Source organism: Trichosurus vulpecula, chromosome 1 (genome assembly GCF_011100635.1).
Source record: "Trichosurus vulpecula isolate mTriVul1 chromosome 1, mTriVul1.pri, whole genome shotgun sequence".
Lineage (NCBI taxonomy): Eukaryota > Metazoa > Chordata > Mammalia > Diprotodontia > Phalangeridae > Trichosurus > Trichosurus vulpecula.
The window spans coordinates 398883467-398910405 of NC_050573.1; the positions used below are offsets into that span (position 1 = coordinate 398883467).

Here is a 26939-nt window from a genome sequence, read left to right on the forward strand (position 1 = left end):
ACATATTTGTTTTGCATTTATCTTGCGTATGTTTACGTATGTACATCTCCAATAGAATGTAAGCTATGTGAGAGTGGATATTGTTTCAATTTTCGTTATTATTTACCAATGTCTCACAATTCTTGAAACATAGTAGATACAAAATAAATGCTTGTTGAGCTGTGATCTCATTGCTGTGGCTGTCCCTACAAAGATGCATATCAAAGCCCTTCCTTCCCTGCCCATCCTGTGTGACTTTTGTCTGTGCCAGAGGTCTATCTCGCTTTCTCCTGACATCTGTAGGATACAAGTGTTATCTGCTGGTTATCCTTCACTCTAGATATGTGACTCCTCTATCTTCTTTTCACTCATACATTTCCCTGGTGACATCATTTACTCTAACTCTCAAGTTCCTTATTTGTTAGATGCTGTAGCATGATTACCATGTTCCTCTCCTTTGCTCTGTAGGTGACTGTACATTTTCTGGGATTTCATGATTATGGGTGTTCCTGTCAGTGCAGATCATAACCCCAATGTTGTTTAGTGGATTATCAGGACCAAATAAATTTAGCACCATGTGGCCAGTTTTCTGGTGATGAACCATTGAACAAATAAGATTGTTTAATTAGCTTTTCTTTCCCTCTGTATAATTACGACTTTATGCAACCCTGTACCAATCTGGGATAGAAACTAGAGTATTTTCATGTACAAGATAGCTAGACATCATTTCTTTAGTGAGAGTCCTAATAGCAAGAATAAGTTAGCTGATAAAATTAATCCTCTTCCCTTAAGGCAGAAAATTTTATAAATGAAGGAAATATTTAGCATCACCACTTCTAGCTCACTGCCTCCAAACAATACCATTCTGATTGTTACAAATGAAATTTCCAGCATTCCAGAAAGTAGAACGTCCAAGCTATTCCCAGTTCAAAATTTAGTCACATTGATTGCTGATGAAACATTATACAAATCAACTTGAATCTTTCTAGAACAAAAGCTTGGATTAGATATTACCATAAATGGTGCCTGCTTCCATCAGCATCTCTCAAGATGTTTTCCACAACCAACACTGTTATATGTAGGCTTCATTTTAAAACTCTTGATTTTACTGAATTTAAGAAGGGTGATAAATCCAAGGAATGGACTTCCAGCAAAAGAAATTGAGGATCTTGGGGAAGTTGTAGTACAGGGAAGATCTCATGCCTTTCTTGTTTATAAGTAGGTGTATATTTTTGTGTGTCTGTGTATTGTTTGTAGAAAGTATAGTGTGTTTTTTCTCTCGAGTATGGGAGATAGTTTTTATTTTTTTTTTAATTGTAATCTCTCATTCTTTTACCCTTTTTTCCCCAGTTCTCCTACTCTACTACCAACCATGTTCTCCTGGCTGTCTAATCATCATTTTAAACTTTCCATATCCAGAATGAACTCTTTCTCCTGAGCCTACTCTTTCTCCAAATTCCCCATTTGTTTTTTATAAAAATAAAATTTTATTGATTTTTTTACATCACCCATTTTTTTCTTTAAGGAACATATTTCGATGATGTTGGTATAGGCATTGAATTTGTTTTGATAGACTATCAGATATTTTATGCATTTTGTGTGTTTTTTTAAAAATTGTACTTCTTCAGAAACGGGGAAAGAATTTTTACAGCTAGTGTCTCTGATAAAGCCTCATTTCTAAAATATATAGAGAACTAAGTCAAATTTACAAGAATACAAGTCATTCCCCAATTGATAATTGGTCAAAGGATATAAACAGGCATTTTTCAGAGGAAGAAATTAAAGCTATCTATAGTCATATGAAAAAATGCTTGAAATCACTGTTGATTAGAGAGATACAAATCAAAACAACTCTGAGGTACCACATCACACCTATCAGATTGGCTAACATGATAAAACAAGAAAATGATAAATGTTGGAAAAGATGTGGGAAAGTTGGAACACTAATTCATTGTTAGTGGAGCTGTGAGCTAATCCATCTATTTTGGAGAGCAATTCGGAACTATGCCCAAAGGGCTATAAAAATGTACATACCTTTTGACCCAGTAATACCACTTCTAGGGCTGTATCCAAGAGATATCATAAAAATGGGGAAAGGACTCACATGTACAAAAATATTTATAGCAGCTCTTTTTGTGATGGCAAAGAACTGAAAATTGAGGGGATGGCTGAGCAAGTTGTGGTACATGAATGTAAAGGAATACTATTGTGCTATAAGAAATGATGAACAGGCAGACTTTTAGAAAAACGTGGAAAGATTTATATGAACTGATGCTGAGTGAAGTGAGCGGAACCAGGAGAACATTGTACACAGTAACAGCCACAGTCTGATGACTGATTTTGATAGACTTAGCCCTTCTCACAGCAATGAAAGGACCTAAAAGAATTCCAAAGGAGTCATGATGGAAAATGCCATCCACATCCAGAGAAAGAACTGTGGAGTCTGAATGCAGAGCGAAGCAGACCATTTTCTTTTTTGTTTTGTTTTGTTTTTCTTTCTCATGGTTTTTCCCATTCATTATATTTCTGCTATGCAACATGACTAATGTGAAAATGTGTTTAATAGAAATGTATGTGTAGAGTCCATATCAGATTGCATGCTGTCTTGGGGAGGGACGGGGAGAAAATTTAAAACTTAAGGAAATGATTGTTGAAAACTAAAAATAAACTAATTTTTTAAAATTGTAGTTCTCTTTCTATTGTTGCTTTCTAGATTTTGTTATTATATATACAAATGTTCTTCATTATTGTGGGTTAATTTTATTGCCAGGAGCTTTATTTAATGAAGCTCTTGTCTTCATTAGTTTCTTTGCTGATTTCATAGAATTTTCTAAGTAAACTCATATTGTCAGTAAATAAAATTCCCCATTTCTATCTAGGGCACCTTCATCCTCCTCCATCTCAAAATCGCTCATCCTTGATGCTTTATTCTCCTTTATTCCTTGCCAAATCCTGGAGTTTTGGGATGGCATCATAGATTTAGAGATGGATGGGCCTTGGAAACCATGGAGTACAACCTCCCCATTTTACAGATGAGGTCACTGAGGTATATAGAGACTAAATGACTTGACCACCCAGCCAATAAGTTGTTGAGGTGGGATTTCAACCCCAGGTCTTCCTAACTCCAAGTTAAAGTGCCCTAACCATTATACTAGGGTCTTAATTCAACCCAGAGAATGTTTCTTTTATAAGTCTCCTTTCCATTCACAGGGCCAGAATTTTAGTGAAGGTCTCCATCACTTTTTTTTTTTTTAACAACCAATAAACATTTATTAAGTGTCTCCTAGATATAGCGCTTATCACTGGGGATACAAAGAGAGACAAAAGACAGTCTCTGCCCCCAAGGAGCTTAAATTTAATGAAGGAGCCATACAAACAAATATATACATGATAAATAAGAAATAATTAAGAGAGGGAAGTCCTGGGAATTAAGAAGGGCTGGGAAAGGCTTCCTGTAGAAAGTAGGATTTTAGCTGGATCTTAAAGGAAGACAGGCAAGTCAGTAGTCTGAGCAGAAGAGGGAGTTCAGGGGTGGGAGCTAACCAGAGAAAATGCCCAGAGCTGAGAGATGGAGAATGTTGTTCCTGGAACAGCTAAGACAGTATCACTGGATCAAAGAGTACTTGTCAGGGAGTAAGGTGTAAGAAGACTAGAAAGGTAGGTGGGGGTTAGGTTATGAAGGACTTTGAATGCCAGATCATTTTGCATTTATTCATGGAGGCAGTGGGAAGCTACTAAAGTTTATTGGTGGGATTGGGGGAGGGGTGTGACGTGATCAGACCTCCATTTTAGGAAAATCACTTTATTGGGAGGATGGAGGATGGAATGGCTTCAGACACTTCCTAGCTATGTGATCCTGAGCAAGTCACTTAACCCTTTTTGCCTCAGTTTCCTCATTTGTAAAATGAGAGTCTCCATTGCCTTTTGCTTGGACAGTTTCTTTCACTGTTTCTCCTTCCTTCTCCATTCAATCCTCCCATTAAGCTGCCAGAATGATCTTCCTAAGGCACAAACCTGACCTTATTAACAGTGGGCACAGCAACCTTCAGGGGCTCCCTCTTGCATCTATGGTAAAATAGAAAATATTTAGCTTAGCATTTCAGGCTTTCTACATTCTGGCTCCAACCTACCTTTCCAGTCTGATTTCCTATTACTTCCTTTGCACATTCTGCATTTCAGACCATACTGGATAAGCTGTCCCTCACACACAGCATTTCATTTGCCGTCTCTGACTCTGTGTTGTTGTGGTTGAAAGTCTTTTTTAGCCTGACTCTGTGACCCCAGGTTTTCTCGGCAAAAATACTGGAGTTGTTTGCCATTTCCTTCACCAGCTCGTTTGACAGATGAGGAAACTGAGGCCAACAGGGTTAAGTGACTTGCCCAGGGTTGGGCTGGATTTGAACTCATACAGATGAGTCTTCCTGTCTCCAGGGCCAGGGCTCTATCCACTATATCACCTAACTGTCCATTCTGGCTCCATACTTCATACTTGCTGTGCTCCGTGCCTAGAATGCGACTCTGATTCACTTCTGCAAGAGGCCTCTTTCTTCCAGATGCACCCTTGAAAGATAAAACAGGTGATACCTTTCTCCATGCCACCTACCCCCTAGGCAGATGTTTGTTCTCTCTCCCTCCTCAGTTAATCTTGTTTTACTTATCTGTGTTCTTGTTGGATCCCATCCTTATAATATAAGCCCCCGAGGGCAGAGACTATCTTTTTTTTTTGTCTTTGTGTACCCCATATGCTCCGCTGGGGCAGGCTTATTGTAGGCTGGTTATAAATGTTTGTTTGAATTGAATGATATTAAAGAAGATGTTGAAAGATTTTAGAAAAATGCTATGATCACATTTAGTTTCTTGATACTGGAGGTCTTTCTGTTTTCAGTTGATGGAACAAAATAAGGCAGCTGGCTTTGGCAGATCCAGTGACTGCTGAAGTGGAAGGATCCAGGACACGAAATTACCTCCAGGGTCTTCCTTACTAGAGTCCCTTGAGTTTACCAATACCAGACTAGACTGGCACTGAGTCTTGCTGCCTGAGGGATAGCCAGACTTCCTTGTCAGGGTCTCTGGCCTTGTCTGATTGGTGGACCAATACAGCCTGGTGGCAGTGTTTGTTCTTTAAAGATGAAGGGAAGGTGGCCAGTAGGCATGATTAATATTCTCAGGAAAATGACAACTCAGTTATTATTATTGTTAATATTTTTATGCAACATCTCTGGGACACTGGGTTTACAGACTATATAGTGCTTGCAACTGACTGAAATGGAGGTGCTTTGCTAGAAAGGGAATTAATTATCAGAACTGAAATGTTATTCTTTGAAAAATTAACTTGCTCGTCATCATAGTTAACAGACATTTTATTTATTGCCTGTTATATCAGTAATCCTAGGTTGAGTCCTAAAGATGGAGCCCTTTCATATCTGTGCTTATGTAGAGACAGGTCCGTTGATACCCTTTTGTTATTTTTTTAATTGAACCTATTATTTCTTTGGCATGTAGAACTCTCTTCAACCAAGCAGATCTGTATCTGCCACTTCAACTTGTGTTGGGAGGGAATTCATTGCCTTGAGAAATAAGACCTTAAGTGACTTGCCTAGTCACATGACCAGTAGGTGTTATGATGAACTCAGGTCTTTCTGACTTGAGACCAGCTGCCTCTCCTTTAGAATACTTTCTACAGGCAGTCACAAGAAAACAAAGTTCCTTCTCTTGGGAATTTAAATCCCAAAGAACTAAGGCATATTCCCAATACCTCAGCATTTTGCCTGGAGCAAATTTAAGTTCTAAGTGTGGAGTTTCCTCTAAGGCATGGACCTAAGTTGCTGGCAAAGGAATATATAGCAGCTGTGAGGGTAAGGAGAAGAAAGGGAGGTGAGGAGCAATTGTGCTTGAGCACCCACCAGTGTGTGTTCAGTCATTTTTCAGTCATGTCTGACTGTTTGTGACCCCATTTGGGTTTTTCTTGGCAGAGATAGTGGAGTAGTTTGCCATTTCCTTCTCCAGCTCTTTGACAGTTGAGGAAACTGAGGCCAACAGGGTTAAGTGACTTGCCCAGGGTCACACAGCTAGGAAGTGTCTGAGGCCAGATTTGAACTCGGGAAGATGAATCTTCCTGACTCTAGGCCTGATGCTCTATGCATTATACCACCTAATGCCCATGAGCACCCATAACTTCCTGTGAATAAGTTTTACCAGGGCCTCACAGGTTATTAATTCAACCTGTTAGAAACATATTCACATTGTCTAGGAATAAGCAAGACTCGTGGGGAAGTCAAGAACGTTTTAATAATAATTTACATTTATTCCCCCTGAATAAATGGGTACCTCCCCTGAACAGAGTACAGGAGAAAGTACAAAGGACTCAGATGGATGCCAGTCCTTTAATAGACCCTCACCTTGAATCTCCCGCCAGGCTCTTCATTGGCCAGATACAACCCCCTGACTGCCTACATCGTGCTCTCCTCAAATGGCTTGTTTAAGCATGTGTACAAGCCTCTGACCTTTCACCTGACCCACCTGAGGCCTGATTTCTGCAAAAGCTGGGGTGGGGGGGGAGGGAAGTACACCTTCAGTTCTGTGGAAACAAAACTCCTCCTCCCATTTCTTACAAACCTAATGTCTATATTGCAAAATAATTATTCATTAACATTTGTAAGACATTTCTGAATGGTACCACCGCAGGACATAAAACCTAATATTCCTGCTGTCCTTTCTATAAAGAGATATTTCCCCTACTATAATTGGTCCCTGACCTGTTTATAAACTGTTGTCTGATCCCTCTTGTGACGAAAGCCAGAGGGTTACTTGGGATCTGGAAGAGAGCTAAGACAGATACAAGGACACACTGGTGTCCGTTACCTTCAGTCCCATCCCCATCTTCTCTGAGTGTTTCAATCCTAATCTTTCCTCAAGGTCCCACTCTCCCATGAGCCCTTTCTTGAGCTTCCAATCCCTGTAGAAGCCTAAAATTTTAGAACTTGAAGAGATCATATGGTCCAAACCCTTTTATTTAAAAGGTAGCATTCAATTAAAACTAAGGCCTAGAGTGGCTAGGCACAACTTACTAAAGTTTTGGGGGCAGTGGGGTATAATGGAGACAGCATCAAGCTCAGAACTAGGAAAGCAGGGTTGGGCCACTATTGGTAATGATGACTAGCTAGCTATGTGACCTTGGGCAGATCCCTGAACCTTTCAAAGCTTCATTTTTCCAACAAGGAGAAAGAGGAAAGTAATTCTTGCCCTTAACAAGATGGATGGTCGGAATTAAATGAGGAGTGATGCCTCAAGTTCTTTGTACCTATTAAAGTAATTTATGATGGCGCCTTGGTGGTGTAGTAGCAGTAAGCGGCAAAGAAGAAACTAGAATCAAATCCCCCAGTCTTGGCCCCCAGTTTACTGTAACCTCTGCTAGGTTAACTATTCTGTTTTCTCTGAAATCTTACCTCATTTATTCTGAACTACATCCTTTAATAAATGGTTATACTCAGTCAGTAACATTAAGCATCTACTATGTGCCAGGCACCATGTTAAGCACTGGGGATACAAAAAGGCAAAAGACAGTCCCTTTCCTCAAGGAGCTTACAATCTAATGGGAGAGACAACATACAAACAAACATATACAAAGCAACCTATTTACAGCATAAATAGGAAATAATTAAGAAGGGGAAAGGCATTGGAATTGAGGGGTTAGGGAAGGCTTCCTGTAGAAGGTGAGATTTTAGTTAGAACTTAAAGGAAGCCAGAGAGGTCTGCAGTTGGAGCAGAGGAAGGAGAGCATTCCAGGCATGGGGGACAGCCAGAGAAAGTATAGAGCCTAGAGATGGAGTGTCTTGGTCTTAGAACAGTCTGTAGGCCAGGCCAGTGTCACTGGATCAAAGTATTCAGATCTGGCAGTAAAGTATAAGACTAGAAAGTTAGGAAAGGCCTAGGTTATAAAAGGCTTTGAATGCCCAACAGAGTATTTTGTATTTGACCCTGGAGGCAATAGAGAGACATTGTATTTCATTGAGTTAGGGGGAGGGTGATTTGGTCAGACATGCACTTTAGGAAAATTATTTTGATGACTGAATGAATGGAGGATGGATTGGAATGGGGAGAGATTTGAGGCAGGTGGATCCAAACACAGCCTATTGCAGTAGTCCAGACAGAAGGTGATGAGGGCCTGTACTAGGGTGGTGGCAGTGTCAGAGAAGAGAAGGGGGCATATACAAGAGGTATTGTAAAGGTGAAATTGGCAGGCCTTGTGAACAGGGTAAGGAAGGGGGAGGGGGAGTGAGAGATTGTCCAGGATGACTCCTACTTTGTGAACCTGAGAACTGAGAGAGGATGGTGGTGTTCTCTACAGTAATTGAGAAATGGGGTGGGAAGGATTAGGGAGAAATATAATGAGTTCTGTTTTGGACACATTGATTTTAGGATGTCTATTGGGCATCCATTTTGAGATGTCTGAAAGGCAGTTGGAGATGTAAGATTGGAGTTTTGCAGAGAAGTTGGGACCAGATTTGTAGATGTGAGAGTCATCAGCATAGCCATGGTGATTAAATCTTTGGGAGCTGGTGAAATTGCCAAGTGAAGTAGCACAGAGAAAGAAGAGAGGGCCCAGGACAGACCCCTGAGGGACACCTGTGGGTAGAGGGTGTGATCTAGAGGAGGAAGATCCAGCAAAGGAGACTAAGAAGGCGGTTTTATTTTTTTTTCGCATTTCAACTGATAGCTTTTTTTTTTACATTACCTTAATTTCTGCATATATCCTTTTCCCCTTCCCCAACCTGAACATCCTTTGTAACAAAAAATTTTAAAAGGCCGACAATGACAGTCTGACAACATGAGCTGTATACCACACCCATCACCCTCCCTCCTCCCCCCTCCTACTTCTGCAAAGAGACAAGGGAGATGACTCTTCCTCAAGGACAAACTCTGATAAGTTTTTATTAATTTTTATCGTGTGTTTTTTGTGAGGTGCTGGAGATACAAAGACAAGAATTAAACCATTCTTATTCTCAAGGAATTTATATTCTATGGAGGGAGACCAATATGTGTATATAGAAGTATATACAAAAAAAATACAAGGTAATGGGGAGGGGGCAGGAGCTCAGGGAGATTAGGAAAGGTTTCTTGTAGAAAGTAGTAATTGAATTGAGCTTTGGAGGAAATAAGTAAATATTGGGGAGGTTAGCAGATAGACTCCTTGTCTTGGTTTTGATTACGGGCCAGTTTTTAACTCTGCACCTATATTGTAAGCTTCTTGGGGGCAGGGTCTTTGTTTAGTTGTTTCTCCTTTGACTCTTATCACAGTGCCTTGTGTATACTGGCACCTCAGATATCTGTCCATTTGTTAATGAATTAATAACAGTTTTGACAGTCTGCCTAAAGTGCAGAGCTGTAGTAAATGGCATAAAAACAGCTCTGGAGGTTAACTCTAGTCTCTTCTAACTCTAGTCTCCTCTATGTTACAAAGAGAGTGAAATAACTCATAAGCAAGGTCTGTCTCCAACCAGGGAAGCAGAGAATCCAGGCAGCTGTCCAACTAGATAATAATCAGGTGGCTTGCTGGGACAAAATTTTTTCAGTTCTGTGCTATCCAATTAGGAACTTGTTCTAGGGGAGACCATACAATTTATAAGCTGAGTTTCTTTGTTAGGTTAAGAAAATAAGTTTTCTTTATATAGCTTTTAAGAAAACCCTACTATCTCTACTGCAGACATTATTATTTGGGGAATGTAGGGCAGTTGAGGAACAATAGGAGATTATAGCAAGTGTATTGTCTAGTCCTACACTTGGGATGTTGGGTGTTAGCACAGAACTCTCTTTACCTCTGTAAATTCAACTCTCTAGACTTCTCACTCACATTAGTATTCTGGTATAGTTGGGGGGCCTTAACCAATTCCTGATGAAATATAATGGGAGGATTAGCTATGGGGCATTGTAATTTCCTTTGATCCTCTAATCCTAATATAATTCAGTGGAAGATTTTTTCTTTGTTTTGTTTTGTTTTTCTTCTTTTTTTTGTAATGTCTTAGTCATTACTTGTGCATTTTTGAATCTTAGTATAATATTGTAATTTGGAATATGTGCATATTTATAGACACCATCTGTGCGGCATCCATGGTTAAATTTTGCCCCTTTTGACCATGTTTCATTTGCCTGTTACTCTGGGAGGAATTCAGTGTGAAGAGGGAATTGCCTTCCCCCACCTGCTCCCCTTATTCTTGGTCTAGAAGTTGACCTTCAAGTTGAATTAGATGGTCATGCTGTTTAAAAACCACTTTATCATATTTAGCAATACTATTTCTCCATAACTATTTTATGCTATAATGTGGAAGCAGTAGTTTGCTCTTGTGTGCCTTTTCCTTCCAATCTCTGTCCCCTTCCCTGCTTTGGTGATGTGTGATTCTTATGGGCACTGAGGACCACACTTAATTTCTCCAGTGTCTTGGAAAGCTCTAGAAATACAATGAAGAGGTGGGAACTGTGTGATTAGTTGCTTGTCACCCTCTGAGATTTAATGACATATGAATTCATATCTCTTGAACTGCTCTTGCCCAGCCTTCATTTAGAATTTTAGGATTCCAGCTGTTAACTCACTAGGTCCTTAGGAAAAAGGTAGGATTGTAGCATTCGGATCTGGGAAGGCAGTTGGATATAATTTAGTCTAACCCCCCTCATTTTACAAAATTAAGAAACTGGGGATCAGAGAGATAAGATATTTGACTGGTCAAAGTCACACTTCTAAGAATTAGATCTGAGATTCTGACTGACTCCATATTCAAGGTTCTTATCATTCTGTTAGAACTGAAAAAACTTGAATTTTTCTCACTCAAAATGAGAGGCAGGGGGATCCCTATAAATTCCAAGTAAATTTGGTTACTACCACCAAAAAGTTCCCAGGGGAATATACAGAGAAATTTAAATCACATCACTGGCTAAACATGGGGATGTGATTGTCACTAATCCCCAGTCACCATTGATATGGTGCCCCTTGGGAGATAGCCTCCAACTATTGCACCCTGTCAGGTTTTAATAACCTTTAATCCTTAATATTAAGTGGATATAGAGCAGAAGGCTTGTTATAAATCCAGCACATGGTAAAAACCTGTTTTTGTCCATGGTGATTCTAAAGTATTTAGTAGAAACTTTTTGCCACATAATAGTACAAACTTTCATACCTCCAAACTTGGGTACCCTAATAAAATCATCAGTAGTGAAACTACAGTTATCCCTTCCACATCACCGTTTTGATATATCATGGTTGGCATAAGAAATTAAATGATAATTTGGAGCAGGGGGAGGTTTGTGGAAGCTGAGAACAACACGTGAAGGCCAGTAGACAACACAGAAAATGTTTAGAAATTCAGAGATGCATAAAATATATTAATAGTATTGTATAATGTCAACATATTTTATCTTTTAATACCATAATAATTGGTTAGTGGGCAAGACTGGATGAAGATAGGAAGAGAACCAGGAGAAAGCAGTGTCATGAAAACCTGTAGAGAAAGAAAAGGGTATCAAAGAGAACAGGACGATGAGCAGTGTAGTGTCAAAGGCTACAGAGAGGTCAAGGATATTGTTGTTAGTCCTTGAAGAGGACCAATGACATCATGAAGGTGTTGTCCTGACCTTTGAGTGAATTGGATATAAGTAATGGGGAGCTTCGAAGTCATCAGCCTCACTCCAGAGTCATCCAAGTCCACTGGCAGGACAAAAGGAAGACAACAATGGTGATGGCCCAGGATGCAGTGGATCAAGAAGAATGAAGATTAAGAAAAGGCTGTAAGATTTAGTAAATAAAACATCTTTAGTAACTTTGGAGAGAGTATTTGTGGTTGAAGTTAAAAGCCAGATTCCAGAAAGTTAAGAGAATAAAAGGATGGGAAGTGGAAGCATGGAGTGTAGAGTCTTCTCAAAGAGTTTAGCTATGAAAGGGAGGAGAGAGAGGATGACAGCCAGTGAAGCTGGATCAAGTGAGACTTTTTTAAGGATAGAGAAGAAATAGCCTTGTTTGTAGGCAGTAGAGATCCAACCAGTAGATAGGGGAGACTGGAGATAATCAAGAGAAAGGAAATGATAAAGGGGACAGTCTGCTGAGTTGATTGATCCTTTTTCATTCTCTCTTCTCTAGCCAGTTGTCTCCTAGTATGAAGGAATGAGTTGAGGAGAGACCCCCACACAACTTGTTGAAGAAGGAATGAAAGTGGCCTGGAAGCTAGTAAATAATAGCTACCAACTACTAGATGATAAATACAGATTGAATGAACCTCCTGTAGAAGGAGATGTTACTGAGTGATGGGGGGTGGGGTGGGGTGGGGCGGGGCGGGGAGAGGTAGAGGGAGAGCCTGGAAGTGGCAATAGGGAGCAAAGAGTATTAGGACACCCTTTCCAGGACCAGCCATTGGAGGAAAAGGCATGGATGAAAGCGTGACAAGTGCTGGAAAGGATGGCAGGGAAGCTTCATCTTCAGTAGGGCATCAGGTCTCAGTGAGTCTTAAACATCTTAAACTAAACATGTCAAAAATAAAACTCATCATCTTTTTAATTTTTTTTTCCCAATTACATGTAAAAGCAATTTTTAACATTTGTTTTTAAAATTTTTTTGTTGTTTTTTTTTTGGAGGGGGGAAGGCAGGGCAATTGGGGTTAAGTGACTTGCCCAAGGTCACACAGCTAGTATGTCAAGTGTCTGAGGTCAAATTTGAACTCAGGTCCTCCCCATTTCAAGGTTGGTGCTCTACTCACTGTGCCACCTAGCTGCCCCTAAAATTTTTGAGTTTCAAATTCTGTCTTTCCTGCCATCTCCTTCCCTGAGACAGTAAGGAATTCGATTTAGGTTATACCTGCATAATCATGTAAAATTTTTTCATAATTCGTTATCTTTTCCCCTACCACCTCTCCCCCCTTTCCTATTACTGTAGAGAACAACACCATCCTCTTACTTATGTATTTCCTCAGGCTCACAACCTTGGAGTCATTCTGGATTCCTCATTATCTCTCGCTTCCCATATCCAATCTGTTGTCTAGGCTTGTCAAGTTCACCTCTGCAACATTTCTCATTTAAGCCCCCTTCTTTCTTCTGCCACTGCCACCACTAATGCAGACCCTCATCACCTCATGCCTGGAGTATGGTGGGTCTACCAGCCTCAAATATCTCCCTACTCCAGTCCATCCTCTATTCAAACACCAAAGTGATGGGTTTTCCTAAAGTTCAGGTCTGATCCTGTTACTCTCCTAGTTGATAAACTCTAGTGTCTTCCTTTTGCCTCTGGGATCAAAATCAAAATTCTCTGACATTCAAAGCCCTTTATAATCTAACACACTCATACCTTTCCAGTCTCCTTACACCTTATTCCCTTTGGCATACTCTTCAGTCCAGTGACTCTGGTCTCCTTTCTTTTCCATGAATGTGACACTCCATCTCTCTGGCTCCTGGCATTTTCTCTGGCTGCCCCTCATGTTCAGAACCTGGATCTCTCTCCTCATCTCTGCTTCCTGGTTTCCTTGGCTTCCTTTAAGTCCCACTTAAATTCTGTCTTTTACAGGAAGCCTTTCCCAACCCCTCTTAATTTTAGTTCCTTTGCTTTGTTAATTTTTCTCCAGTTATTGTGTATATAGCTTGTTTGTGTGTATTTGTTTGCATGTTTTCTCCTCATTAGGTTATAGGCATCTTGAGAGCAGGGATTTTTTTTTTTGCCTCTTCTTGTATCTTCAGTGCTTCAAAATGTTTATTAATTGATTAAGTTCAAGAAGATGGAGGGAGTAAGAAAGGAAATTGTTTAAGATGAAAGTAAATTTGTCACCTGTAGAGCAGCAGAACATAGTGAAAAGGGAGGTTGCTTTAAAGTAAGTTGTTGGGGAATATTGGTTTGGGGGAGGGGTAAGGGAGCAGTCAGTGGAGACTTTCCGAATGAAATATGGTCTTTGAGCAAAGACTGGCTAGGTTTCAGAATCACTGGTTTGATGAAGGTCTGGTGAAAGATCTTAGTTAGTCATCGAGGAATTAATTCAGGTGGGTAATCATAGTCCCTAGGCATTTAGCCTGGGTACTGGAAAAAAGGGGAAGGGGAGTCAGCACACAGGAAGCTGGGGAGGGTAGTAGGAGAGAGAAGAAAAGGCTGGCCCAGGGAACCTGGGAGACCTGCTCTTCCATTTTTTTGGGTAGGCACAGATGTCAATGAAACCTGGAGTCAGGGGCTAGAAGTAGAATAGAGACTGAGTAGGGAAAACAAACTTGATTTATTGGCTGTTGAAACTATATGCTAATAAGCAGATGTGTTTTTGACAGAAAAAGTTTGATGTGACATTCGAAAAACAAAAGCTTCCATTTTATTGACAGTGAGATTAATCATTAATGACTTGTTTTGGGGCGTTATGTAAGTCATGTATCTTGGGGCATTTTAATCTACTAAATCTCAAAAAGAATGCGAAAAAAAATTATTTTTTCTTTCTGACCATTTCTTAGTTCTGGAGCTAAGAGCCTGCAGTCTTTTCTAAGTCATCTTGTTGTCCCTTGTATTCATTCATTCATTCATTTATTTATCTGCCAATTAATTAATTAATCTATTTATTTATTATCTTGAAATTTAAGATGTGGAATTACCAAGAAGTTATGTTTTTAAATGTGAAATGAACCAGTGTGTTCCAGAATGATACTCATCTTGCAGTTAAGGGTAATCATCTGCCTGACTACTTTAACTTAATTCCCTTGAGAACTTTTTGGAATCACTTACTATATTTACTTAACACATTACGATAAGAGTTTGTCAGTTCTCCTCCCATTCTCAGAATAATGCCAGTTCTCAATCTACTAAAACCCAACAAACATAACCCTCCCCAAGTTATCAAACCCCAAACAAACTGCATAAGAAATGATGATGATGATGGTGATGATGACAGTGACATTAAAAATGACCATGATAAACCTGCCTTACATATAGACTCTGCTCTCACAATGGAAAAGTATGTTCACATTACATTTGATTTTTCTAAAACCACCATGAGGATTACTACAAATACAATTAGGACCACTAGGAAGGTAACCCTAATTCTTGGTTATCTAGGACACAACTACAAACTGGTTGATGATTCAGACCTTTCCTTTTTTTGCTTCCTACCCCATCTTGTTGCTTGGATTTTGGCTGATCTCCTTTGGGCTTGCTCTTCCACCAGAGGGTGCCTATGGGGAAGAAATGAAATTTAACCCAAGGAAGCTTTTCTACTTGTTAGCTCAGATAAAAGGTTAAAATATTATGCAATTATAGATATCTCCTTTCTTCGGTTACTCTGTATACCTTAGTGTTATCTACATGAGCACAGAAAATGATCATCCTGTACATTAGCTCAGCTTGAACTTGTTCCCTGAAGCAAACAGGTTACTCTCATCATTCTTTGCCAGCACCTAGAGATAGTGGGGGTGGGGAGTGGGGAGTGTGTGTTTGTAGGGGAGGGGTCTTCACACTCATGCACCTGTGCCTGCTGCAGTGGCCGGAGAGCTGACCCAAGAGTCAGGAAGACCTGAGTTGAAGTCTTACCTTTGCCTGGCAGTGATTGTATGATCCTGGAAGGGGCACTTAACCCTCAGTGTTGGAGGCAACTCTCTTGAGATTCTCTTAAATTGTAGAGCAGGTGCTGATCTTCACTGGTAAAGGGAGTTTCCTCACTGGGAGCTCCTATGTCATGGCTCTCACAGGTCTAGTCCCATTCTACATTGAATTTAAGATGATACTGTTCATCAGTAATTGGATGAAAGCACAGATGTGTATCTCACCCCCAAATACAAATGATAACCAAGTATTCTTTCAGTAGTGAATAGAAAGGGATCCCAGGGAATGGAAGGGATAGAGTGCATAGAGGCTTAATGCTATTAAGGCATTTGAGATATAAAGGTAGGTTTCATCTAGTTAGAGGCAGCTGTGTGGTACAGCAGACAGAGGGCTCTGCCTGGAGTCAGGAAGACTTGAGTTCATATTTGACCCCAGACGTTTATTAAGCTATGTGACTCTAGGATATCACTTAAAATCTGTCTTGCCCCACTTTCCTCATCTCTAAAATGGGGATAACAAATTTACCTCCCAGAGTTGTCATGAGGCTCAAATGATGTAATAGTTATAAAGTGGTTAGCAGTGTCTGGTACATAGTGGGTACTTTTTTTTTTTAATACAGCAGGGAATGGGCAGTTTCATTTCACTTATTAGAAAGCAAACAAATTTTCCACCATGGTGCACTTTTCAAAGTGTTTGGGTTTTTTTTTTTTTGTGTGTGTGTAGAATACAAAGATTGGAGCCTTGGAATGTTCTGTCCTCTCTGTCTTATTGATAGAGTGACAAGACAGGATCTTGGGAGGTAAGACATTTTATAACCCATTGAGAACGCTGCAAAGTACATAATTTGCAAGATATTATGGTGTTCAGTGTGTATTTTGTTTTAATCATTCAAGATCCATGCCTTCTCTCCCTCCCACCCAACCCCCTTCCCATTGAAGATACAAGAAAAACAAAACCATTAAACACATATATAGTTAATGAGAACAACTTTCTGTATTGTCCATGTCCAAAATAAATTGTTGCATTCTACATTCTGCGTCTGTTTAACCTTTCTATGAGAAGGCTGGTGGTGTATCTCATCATTAGTCTTATGAAATCATGGTTAATTATCATGTTGATAAAAGTTCAGCACAATAGTATTCCATCACATTTCTATGCCATAACTTGTTTATCCAGTCCCCAGTTTATGAGTGTCCTCTTAGATTCCCATTCTTTGTCACCTCAAAAAGAGCTATAAGTATTTTTATATATCCTTAGAATTCTTTTTGCTTAGGACAAATCCCTCCCTTTATCTATTCTTTCTCTAATTCTCCCTCCCCCTTTTCCCCTTTCTTCCCTATTTCCCTGTTGAGTGAAATGTGTTTCTGTACCCACCTGTGCATGTGGGACACACACGTGTATTCTTCCTTCTTTTGGCCAGTTCAGATGACAGTGAGGTTTAAGTGTCAATGCCTCCTTCACCCCCTTCACCCTTTCCTTGTTTGCATACAGGTCTACCTGTGCATCCTGATTATGTGAGATAATTTTCCTTAGCCTGTCTTTACCTACCTGTCCAGTGTGCATTCCTCCTCCTCCTCCTCCATTCTCCTGCTATTTAAAAAAAAAAAAAGATTATCAAGACGTAACAACCTCTTCGAAGCCTTGTCTAATTGGACTCCCTCAGTGAATCCTGATGATGTATATTTCTCCGTATATTTAAATGTAAGCAGTTTGTCCCCATTTATCCTTTATTATTATTCATTCATGTTTACCGTTTTATGCTTCTCTTCACTCCTGCATTTGAACTTCAAAGTTTCTGTGTAGCTCTAGTCTTTTCATTAGGAATGCTTGGAAGTCCTCTATATCATTAAAGGTCCACCCCCATCCCCAAGCCCCCATTGCATTTTACTCAGTTTTGCTTGATTGTTATTCTTGGTTATAAGCCCATTACTTTTGACTTCCAAAATATGATGTTCCAGGTTCTCCATTCCTTTAAAGTGGTATCCTGACTGTGGCTCCTCAGTATGTAAATTCTTTCTTTAGGATTGCTTATGATATTTTTTCTTGAATCTAGAAGCTCTGGATTTTGGCTATAATGTTCCTTGGAGTGTTCATTTTGCCTTTCTTTTAGGAGATGACCAGTGGATTCTTTATTTCTCCTTTGTCCTCTGGTTCTAATAGCTCTGGGCAGTTTTCTTTTAAGGTTTATTGAAATAGGTTGTCAGGATTCTTTTGAGGGATCTGTTTTTCAGGGCAGTCAGTTGTTTATTCTTTGAGAATGTTCCTTTTGACTTTGTTTTAATATTTCTTGTTGCCTCATGGAAGTGTTGAGTTCTCATTGGTCCATTCTAATTTTTAGGGAGTTCGTTGCTTGGGTAAGGTTTTGCTACCTCTGACCATTATTTCCATTTACAATTCTTTCTTCCATAACTCTCATTTATTTTTCAATTTTTTTCCCTCAAGTATTCTCATTTCATTTTTCGAAAACATTTTAAAATGTCTTATAACTCCTGCTTCACCTCTTTCAGTAATTTTAATTGAGTTTGTGTCTAGGTTGTGTTTTTCATTTATAGATGTTTTGTAGTCATACTTTTCTTCTTTGTGTCGTGAGTGTCATGCCACCAGAATAACTCATTATTTGCCCTGTTTTTTCCAGCCTACTTCCTGACTTTGAACTTCATGTCAGGGCTGGGCTTTGCCACTCTTCTGAAAGGGAGGGTTTGGGTAATTGTGCTACTGCTTTCTTGGGGTATTGAGTGTTGTGTTATTCCAGGATCTCAGGGACAGGCTGGCAACCTTTCAGTGCTCCCAAAGAGGTCTGATCCAGGGCAAAATCTGATTGTTGCCCCCCTGATTTGAGCTCTGGAAGTTTCAGGACCTGGGTTTGGGTCTTTGCAAAAGTAGAAGTTGTTGAATTCAGCCCTTATCAGCCAGCTGGAAAGCTCTATTGTTTAAAGCTCCTCTTTGGTCTTGGTTTCTTGCCCTGGTTATTTCTCTGCAGACTGAACTAGATACTGGAAGTAAGATCCAGCTCTGAGCCTCGTTAGTGTCTGAGCTACCTCACTGCTGCCGCTGCTGGCTTCTGAACTTCTTTTTCTGTACACAGCCCACAGCCTCACTCTCCAAGGAACATCACTCACTGCTCAGGTTTTCTTGTCCATCTGTCCTGGGTCTGCCCCCAGGGGTCGGATAGTCCACAACAAAGCTGCCAGTTGACATCAGTCTCCACTGTAGTGCCCTAGGATGGATCTAGGACCTCTTCTTTCCCTAGTGTGTTGCTTCTTCTTGGGCACTGAAATGCCTGCTCCAGGCATGCTGCTTGTCTCACCTTGTTCCTGTTGTATAGACCTCCCCGTCTTTCTCTTTGAGCTGAACCGGGCTAGACAAAGGATTCACAGTGAATTTCAGCATTTGGGTTAGTGGGTTTTCTTGATCCGTTTGGAGAGAAGTTTGTGGAAGGGAGCTCACCACCCTGCTTCCTAACATTTGACATATTGGCTTTGCCTCCCCCCAAATGCTTATTTCTTTCCTTCCTTTATACTATTGGTTAAATGCAGATCTTTTCATAACAAAGGCGCTATAAGGAAAATAAAGGCTATATGATGAAATGTATAGTGAGGAGGGTCATCTTTTGATTTCCACATTGTGGTCACAGCTGTAAAGCAGCCTACCTACTTCTTCTAGATTCCAGATCATCAATATTGCTTAGGTTTGTGGAAAGAAGACTTTAATTTGACCTTAAAAGTAATTTTTAAATGAGTTACTTATTAGCCAGAGTAAACATTTGATTGATATTGGTTCTGAGCTGGAGTCCTAGGAGCATAGGTACTGTGCTGGAAGGGACTGTGAGAGTCATCTAATCCAATCCCCTTATTTTATAGTTGAGGAAATTGAGGCCCAGAGAGGTTTGCCCAAGGTCACACAGGCAGAAAGCATCAAAAGCTACGTATGAATCCATATCTTCTGACTCCAGAGCCAATGGATGCTGAATGCTGATACTTGCCTGTTTTCACTTATTATAGGTAGAATTAAATTGATTTTTGCTATTTACAAAAACTCATATACTCTTCAGACAACTTTGTATTGTAACTAATTTATCACCATTCAGACTTTTAGAAATGAATTGTGGGTTTGCCATATCTTTTGAATGAGCTCAAAAATTAGGTGTTATTCTTAACTCCCCACTCTCTCTCACCCTATCCCTCCATATCCAGTCAGCTGCCAAGTCTGGTTATTTCTACCTTTGCAGAGTCTTTTTAACATGCACCCTTCTCTACTCTACCCTGGTGAGGCCCTATCCCTTCATACCCGAACTATCGAAATACCCAGCGGATTGGTCTCCCTGCCTCAGCCTTTCCTTATTCCAGTCCATTCTCATTCAGATTTCAAATTGATCTTCCTAAAGTGTAGGTCTGATCTTGTCACCACTCTACTCAGTAAACTCCAGTGGCTCTTTAATATTTCCAGGATCCAATACAAAATCCTGTTTAAAACCCCTTCATAACCTTGCCCCTTCCAGTCTTCTTACGTCTTGTTCCCCTCCATGGACTCTGCAATCCACTGAAGCTGCCCTACCTCGAACATCATACTCTTGACTGTGCATTTTCACAAGCTGTTTTCCCACGTGTGGAATTTTCTTCCTCCTCATCTTTGTCACCAGACTCTCCTGGCTTCCTTCAGTTCCCTCTCAAATTTCACCTTCTACCAGAATCCTTTCCCAGCCCCCCTTATTGCTAGTGTCTTCCTTTTGAAATTACTTCCAATTTGTCCCACGTATATCCTGTTTGTATCTAGCTGCCTTCCTGCTCTTTGACTGTACCTCTTTGAAAGCAGTGATTATGTTTGCCTTTTTTTTTTTGCATCCCCACTTAGCCTAGTGCCTGTTTAGCACATAGTAAGTGATTAATAAAATACTTATTGACTTGAAAACAGTATAGCACAGTTGGATGGCAGGGGATGGCGGTGGGGTGAACTGTACCACCTACTTTGTTCATTACATACTGCTTTTTATCTCCTCATAATTACACTGTATAGTCGGAAGACTAGAATTCACACAGGATCATATTGGGAAAGAATGGATTCTGGAATACAAACCTCTTTATTCCTTTAAAAGAAATTGAACAACTTGATTCTAGCACTAAGAATGTGAAAGGCTAATTATATGAATGAAAATAATAATTTGCAAAAAACTTTTCTTGAAATTTTGTACACTATTTCTTTGTGTGAACTCGACAACATATTTTCTCTACTCGTTTGAATTCCTACTGTACTTATTTCTGTTTTAGAGAACAGTGGAGGATCTCTTTACACAGCCCAGACTCTGACCTTAAGATTCATTGAAGCTTTGTGCAGTGTTGGCCTGTGAATCTGTTGTGCAGGGAGATCTCCCGGAAATCGTACTTTTAGATAGCATTGTGCCTTAGATCACTTAACCCTAAGTGGGTTCTCGAAGAGGACCACAACATCAGGGAGGTGATGCCATGACATGCAAGTGAATTAGATTTAAGTGAGGGAGGGCTGCACAGAGTCACCAGCCTCACTCTCCTCTGGAGCCATCTGGCTCCAGTGGCCAGATGACTAGAGATGACCCTGGATGCATTGAGGGAGACCTTGGCCTTTTTAAGCTAAGGTCTTTCCCAGGTCTCAGTTTGACTGAGACAATAGCCATTCAGTGATTAAGGCTAGATAAGAAATGAACTAAAGAATAGCTTTTTTCACCTAGTCAAAAAAAAACAAACCAGTCTGGGTTGGGTCAGTGAGTAGAGTGATAGATCTGGAATCAGGTAGACCGGATGTCAAACTTGCCTCAGATATTTACTTAGCTGTGTGTTGCCAGGCAAAGTCAATTAACTTCTCAGCCTCACTTTCTTCATCTATAAAAATGGAGTTGATACCAGCACCTACCTCACAGGACTGTTGTAATAACCAAATCAGATAACACGTGAAACATTTTTTTTAAACTTAAAATACTACACTAGCTGTTATTCTGACTGAACCCTGGGCAAAGAGTTTTACTTAAATTAATGTTTGAACGACTGGGGGATACTAGTAATCTTTAAAATTTAAGTAAGTTTTAGGATCTCCAGGGATTAGGTCCAGGTGATAATGTGAAAGTGGAATTTCCCAGCATGGGAAAGAGACAGAGACAGAGAGAGATGTCGTTTGACCTAGGGAAAGTACAGATGGTGTTTATTTGGAATCTGAGAAACTTACTTTTTCCTTTCTCCTTTTGCTTAGGTGTTGAAAAATTTCTTCTTGCTTTGGAAGGCTGAATGGGCTAAACATGAAGAGCTTGAAAGCAAAGTTCAGGAAGAATGATGTAAGTACACGATGACTCACAGTCTGGCTGTTCTGTCTCTTTTAGCTTGTACTGTAAGACTAGTACTTCACTCCCACCTTGATAAGGCTTTAAGTTAATAACTTCAGAGAACAGGAGCATTCCAGCCATCAGCACCATCCCTAGCCCTCTCAGTGCAAGGTTTGTGAATGGCATGTTGAATTCTTTCTGTTTGAGAATGTGGCTCACTTCAGCTTTCTTAGACAGAGGATCTGTAGACTTTGTGAGAGAGGGCTGGAAAAGTGCCACTATTAAAAGGAAGAAGAGAAATTGGCAAAATGTTAAAGCTGTCCTATGAAGAGAGCCCTTTTTAAAGAGAAGCTGTTTTCATGGGAATGGTCTGATGATTTGAACATCAGAAACCCATGGTCTACTTTGCGCCTTAGCCAGAAAATGGAAGTTGATTTAATTCCATCAATTTACTATAATTGATCATAATTAAAGATACCCTGATTTTTGCCAGGCACATCTCAGCCTTTCCCCATTGTCCCTTTAAAAAAAAAAGAGGGTGTGAATTGGTCATCCTGCTAATGTGAGCCCCAGTGGAGAAAATAGGAAATGATCATTCTCAGAGGGATTAAAACCAATAACATTTTTGCTAAAGGCCACTTGAGAAATCGGATTCAGAAGTCTCTGTTGGGACTCCCATCTGGCACCATTTGTACCTCTTGTGCAAATTGCATTCTAAATATTTTGAATAGAACTTTTGGCTAGGAGGGGTCTATGGAAGGGAATTAGATGGTGGCTGTAGAACGAGGGGCTTGCTCAGCAGTCTTTTAACCTTATGTAATTAAGGTGTTTGTGAACCCTGGATTTTATTGCTTTACCGTGACTTATATTTGACAGCTTGGCACAATTGTATTGATGCAATAGGTGAAGATTGTAGTCATTTGTGGCAGATGTGTCACATGCACACCCTTCTTTGGCAGTAGCCTGTCCCCTGAGGCTACATCATGACTTATAATTTACAGCCCTGATGGATTCTGTTTGCTAGGTAACTGCAGAGTATCATTTCAGTTCTCTAGATGATCTGATTTTCAGGTGTTAAGTGCTCAGTGTGTGTGTTCTCTCCTCCAGTGTGCTTTGCCTCATCTGTAGTCTATATGGCCTCTGCAAAAACTCTACTCTGATACTTGATAGTCCTGTATAACTCTAGGCTCTTGAAGGCTTTGGCCTTGGAAAGTCATTTTTGGGAAGTCTTTACTGGGTTGAAAAGACTTTTGTGAAGAGACCTAGCAACGGGACTGTATGCCTTTCATTCAAGGACTAGCTTAAATACATTGAGAGCTTCATCATTAAATTGTTTGGTCACCACAACTCTCAGACCATCTAGAAAGTTGTAAAGGGGTTGTGATCTGTACACACAATGAAGTCTAGGATGTTCAAAGCATTTTATGTGACATTGAGGCTCTCATGTTGCAGTGGAAAGAACACTGGATTTGGAATCAGAGGACCAAGGCTTAAATCTCATCTCTGCTATTCTCACTGTCTGTGTAAACTTAGGCAAATCAAATAAACTCTAGGCCTCATTTTTTTTCATCTGTAAAATGCTAGAGTTAGACTAGGTGACCTCTAAGGTTCCTTCCCAGCTCTAAATTTGCAATCCTCTGTGGGCCTCTAATCATATACCTGCCTTGATATACTATAATTACTTAGAAGGAAAACTCTGTCCAGTCCAACAACTATACAAGTACAAATCAACTCTGTGAACTCTCTCTACAGTCAAAGAAAATCTATATTCTGTTAAAGTAAAACCTATTAGAACAAAAGTTCATCTGGTTGGGCGGCTTGGTGGCAGCAGCATTTCTTCTGTGGTAAAAAATTTTTAGGTGGTGGCAGTAATGTGTCTAATATTGGAATACAATCATAATCCTAATGGAATTATGCCTTAAGAATGAAATCTGTAGCAGTGGCTAAGTAAGAGAAGCTTCTGAAACTGGTGGCAAAAGATACCACAGTATTCAATAGTTTAAGTTAAAAAGAGAAATTTAAGTGAAGATTTAATGGGAAAGAGGACAGGAGAAAGGACACAACTGGAAGTTAGAACCTTAATTGGGTGCTTCTGCTCCCAGATTGCTGCCCAAAGCCAAACCATTCAGCTGCTAAAGAGAGATAGTGGTCATTAAGAAAGCTTTCATGGTGGCCTGCCAGCTTGTTAGCTGGGCAAATGCCAGCCAGCTAGTGCGGTGGAACTCCAGTATGGGTCTCTGGGATTGGATTTGGATATATGGTAATCAGGATAATACAGGGCAGAAAATAAGATGAAAAAGAATTCATTTAAGTGAATGGCCAAGTGTTTGCTTTCTTGCCCAGTGTGATGGTTACTCTTAGGGAACTAACCTAAATTACCAACTGTACAATTTTCTTACCTATGTTTGTGTGAAGCAGTTGAAAAATGTTTTAAAAAATAGGTTCTTTGTGTTCCTGGAGGTTAAGAAAAGAAGAGGACAGCAGTTCATATCTGTGTATTTCTGAAGAAGAAACAGCTGCCCTGTTTGCTCTGATACCATTTCAGTCATCCTGTGGCCAGATTGTTAATGATCACTTAGAAATAGATGAGGAGCTTTTAACCTTTCTGTGTTAGGACCCCTTTGGGCAATCTAGTGAATCTTTGGACCCTTTTGCAGAATGTTTTAAAATTCACGAAATATAATTCGTAGGATTACAAAGGAAATCAATTCTATTGAAATAAAGTTATCAGAATATTAATTTAAAAACCCAATTCACAGATCTCAAGTTAAGAACCTCTGCTGTAAAGAGTAAAGATAGACATAAGAAAGCCACACACATATACCTTAAGGTCATTTTGCTGCTCTAATTAGTGAGCTAATCTGTATGCCTTTTCCTGGTATACATTGTTATGTGGATATGTTTATCTGCAGGTCATGCTGTAGTGGAATAAGATGGACTTTGGGCTCTGTGGTATGGAATGGATATTGTTAGAATTTGGTGTCTGATGATGAGAGGCCATGGCCAAGCAACATCAGGACCACCTATTTGAAATTAAGCAACAAACAAACAAACTAAGTAAACTTATGTTAGAGTAGAATATCTTTCCTTCTGAAGTAGAGTATCATTCCAAACATAATACATTTTCCTCTTTTCCATCCCCTGAGGATTACCATTGTTATTTTTAGGAGATATTACGTATCTCATATTTGAACAATACCGAACATTTGTCTGGGTGCTTTTTGTACCCTCTGTTACACCAGGTTGGACAATTACACAAGCCAAACTGGGAAGCATTTATTTAGGACTTATTTTGTGTATGATATGTTAACCTGTGTTTTTTTAAAGACTTGAGGGAGGAGGCACTGAATAAGCAATTATTTAATGCCTACTATGTGCACTGGCTAAGCAAATTACAAATACCCATTGATTCTTATAATAACCCTGTGAAATGCTATTATTATTCCCTCTTTTTTTATTGTTCAGTCATGTCTGACTCTCCGTGACCCTATTTGAGTTTTCTTGCCAAAGATACTGGAGTGGTTTGCCATTTCCTTCTCCAGATTATCCCCATTTACAGATGAGGAAACTGAGGCATACAGAGGTTAAGCGATTTGCCCAGGGTCACACAGCAAGTAAGTGTCTGATTTCGGATTTGAACTTGGGTCTTCTTGACTCCAGTCCCAGCACCCTATCCACTGTGCCACCTAGCTGCCTCCTTTTGTCAGCCCAGTTGCATCCTGATCAGCAAGATGGCTTTGACATGTTCTTTTTCCATCCCAGGGTAGGTTGATCGTCTTTGATCAAATAAATTTGGCAGCTTAGTGCAACAATCCTTTCCCCACCCCATAATGCCAAACTGAGTGTACACACCTGATGGTCATAGCCCACTGAAGCTCAAAAGATCCTTTGCCCCACTCCCCAACTGGAACTACAGGCAATACTGGGCTTGTTAACTTGTTTTACAGATGAAGAAACTGATGCCCATATAGGTTAGGTTACCTGCCCGAGGTTGCACAGCAAGTTTGTGGTAGAGTTAGAATTGGAATTCAGGTGTCCTAACTTGAAGTGTTCTTCCTATTATACCATATTTCCTTTCATGACAACAAAGCAATGGATTTTAGCTAGCCAACTCCTTTTCTTGTGATTCACCTAAGGACACATCTGTTACAGAACCAACATCCTGTTCATACGTCTTGCAAAAAGGGCATAGGATAGTCATGAAATTTGCCACATGTAGTGAAACACAAATTCACTTGCGTTGGAAGCTTGTTTCCAAACAATGAGAGCAATAATGAGGACTATCACTTGGACTTTAATTTTGCCTTTGAATGTATTTATCCACTTCTGAAAACCCAACCATGCAAAGAGTTTGTAATGCATTTCAATTTGTTTGGGGGAGGCGGGGAGGAACTGGTGCAGAATAAAGTTGGACCTTTAGGCGTTTAATACTAGGTTTATTTGGGGCGTAAGAAATCCTAAAGTGATAAGTAAAGGAATACAGTGATAACAGATAAAGTGAACTTCATTTGTCAGGTTCAGATTTTCTTTAAAAGTAGAAACAAAACATGATGAAATTGTCAGCATCCCTGAATCTTTCAGATTGTATTTATTGATAGCAACTTCTGGCCCTGCAAGGGATATGGAAGGGAAGCGAGACTAACCCAGACAACACGGTTGCAGAAAATGGGGCAGCATAGAATGTTAAAATTCCAGAAGGAGCGATTGAGGTCATGTAATCAAGTTGTACAATGTGTGGTATATAGACTCTAAATGCTATGGTATTCAGGAAGGGAGGCAGTTTCCTTGGGCTGGAGTCATCAGGGCACGCTCATGAAGGGCATGGGATTTGAGGTAGGACTTGTGAATGAGACAAGAGAAAAAAGGATCATGCTTACTTCTAAAATAGATAGGCTTTCATATAAACTGTACCTGAAATACAAACTGATGATATTGGAGAAACTCTAGAGATTACCCTTGGCATGGCATTGAAAGTATTTTAAGAGAAGCACTCTACTTTCATTGCAATATTTAAAATGACTGTTTTAGTTTTGGCCTTATAAAAATGAGCAGAAAGTTCTAAATCATAATTATTTATGCATTTTATGATTATAGTTTGAAAGTGTGCCTTCCCGCCCCCCCTTTAAATATTTGCAG

General features: G+C 39.9%; 1 protein-coding gene across 5 annotated transcripts in view; it reads left to right on the forward strand.

Moving 5' to 3' along the window:
* The window catches only part of RAI14 (retinoic acid induced 14), a 177907-nt gene that overhangs the window by 21655 nt on the left and 129313 nt on the right, over positions 1–26939 (forward strand). For all 5 annotated transcript variants that reach the window (XM_036758400.1, XM_036758408.1, XM_036758424.1 and 2 more), the window contains exon 2: positions 21734–21815. In XM_036758400.1, the coding sequence (XP_036614295.1) occupies positions 21780–21815 (36 nt within the window). In that variant the 5' untranslated portion in view covers positions 21734–21779. The remainder of the gene's footprint in view (positions 1–21733; positions 21816–26939) is intronic.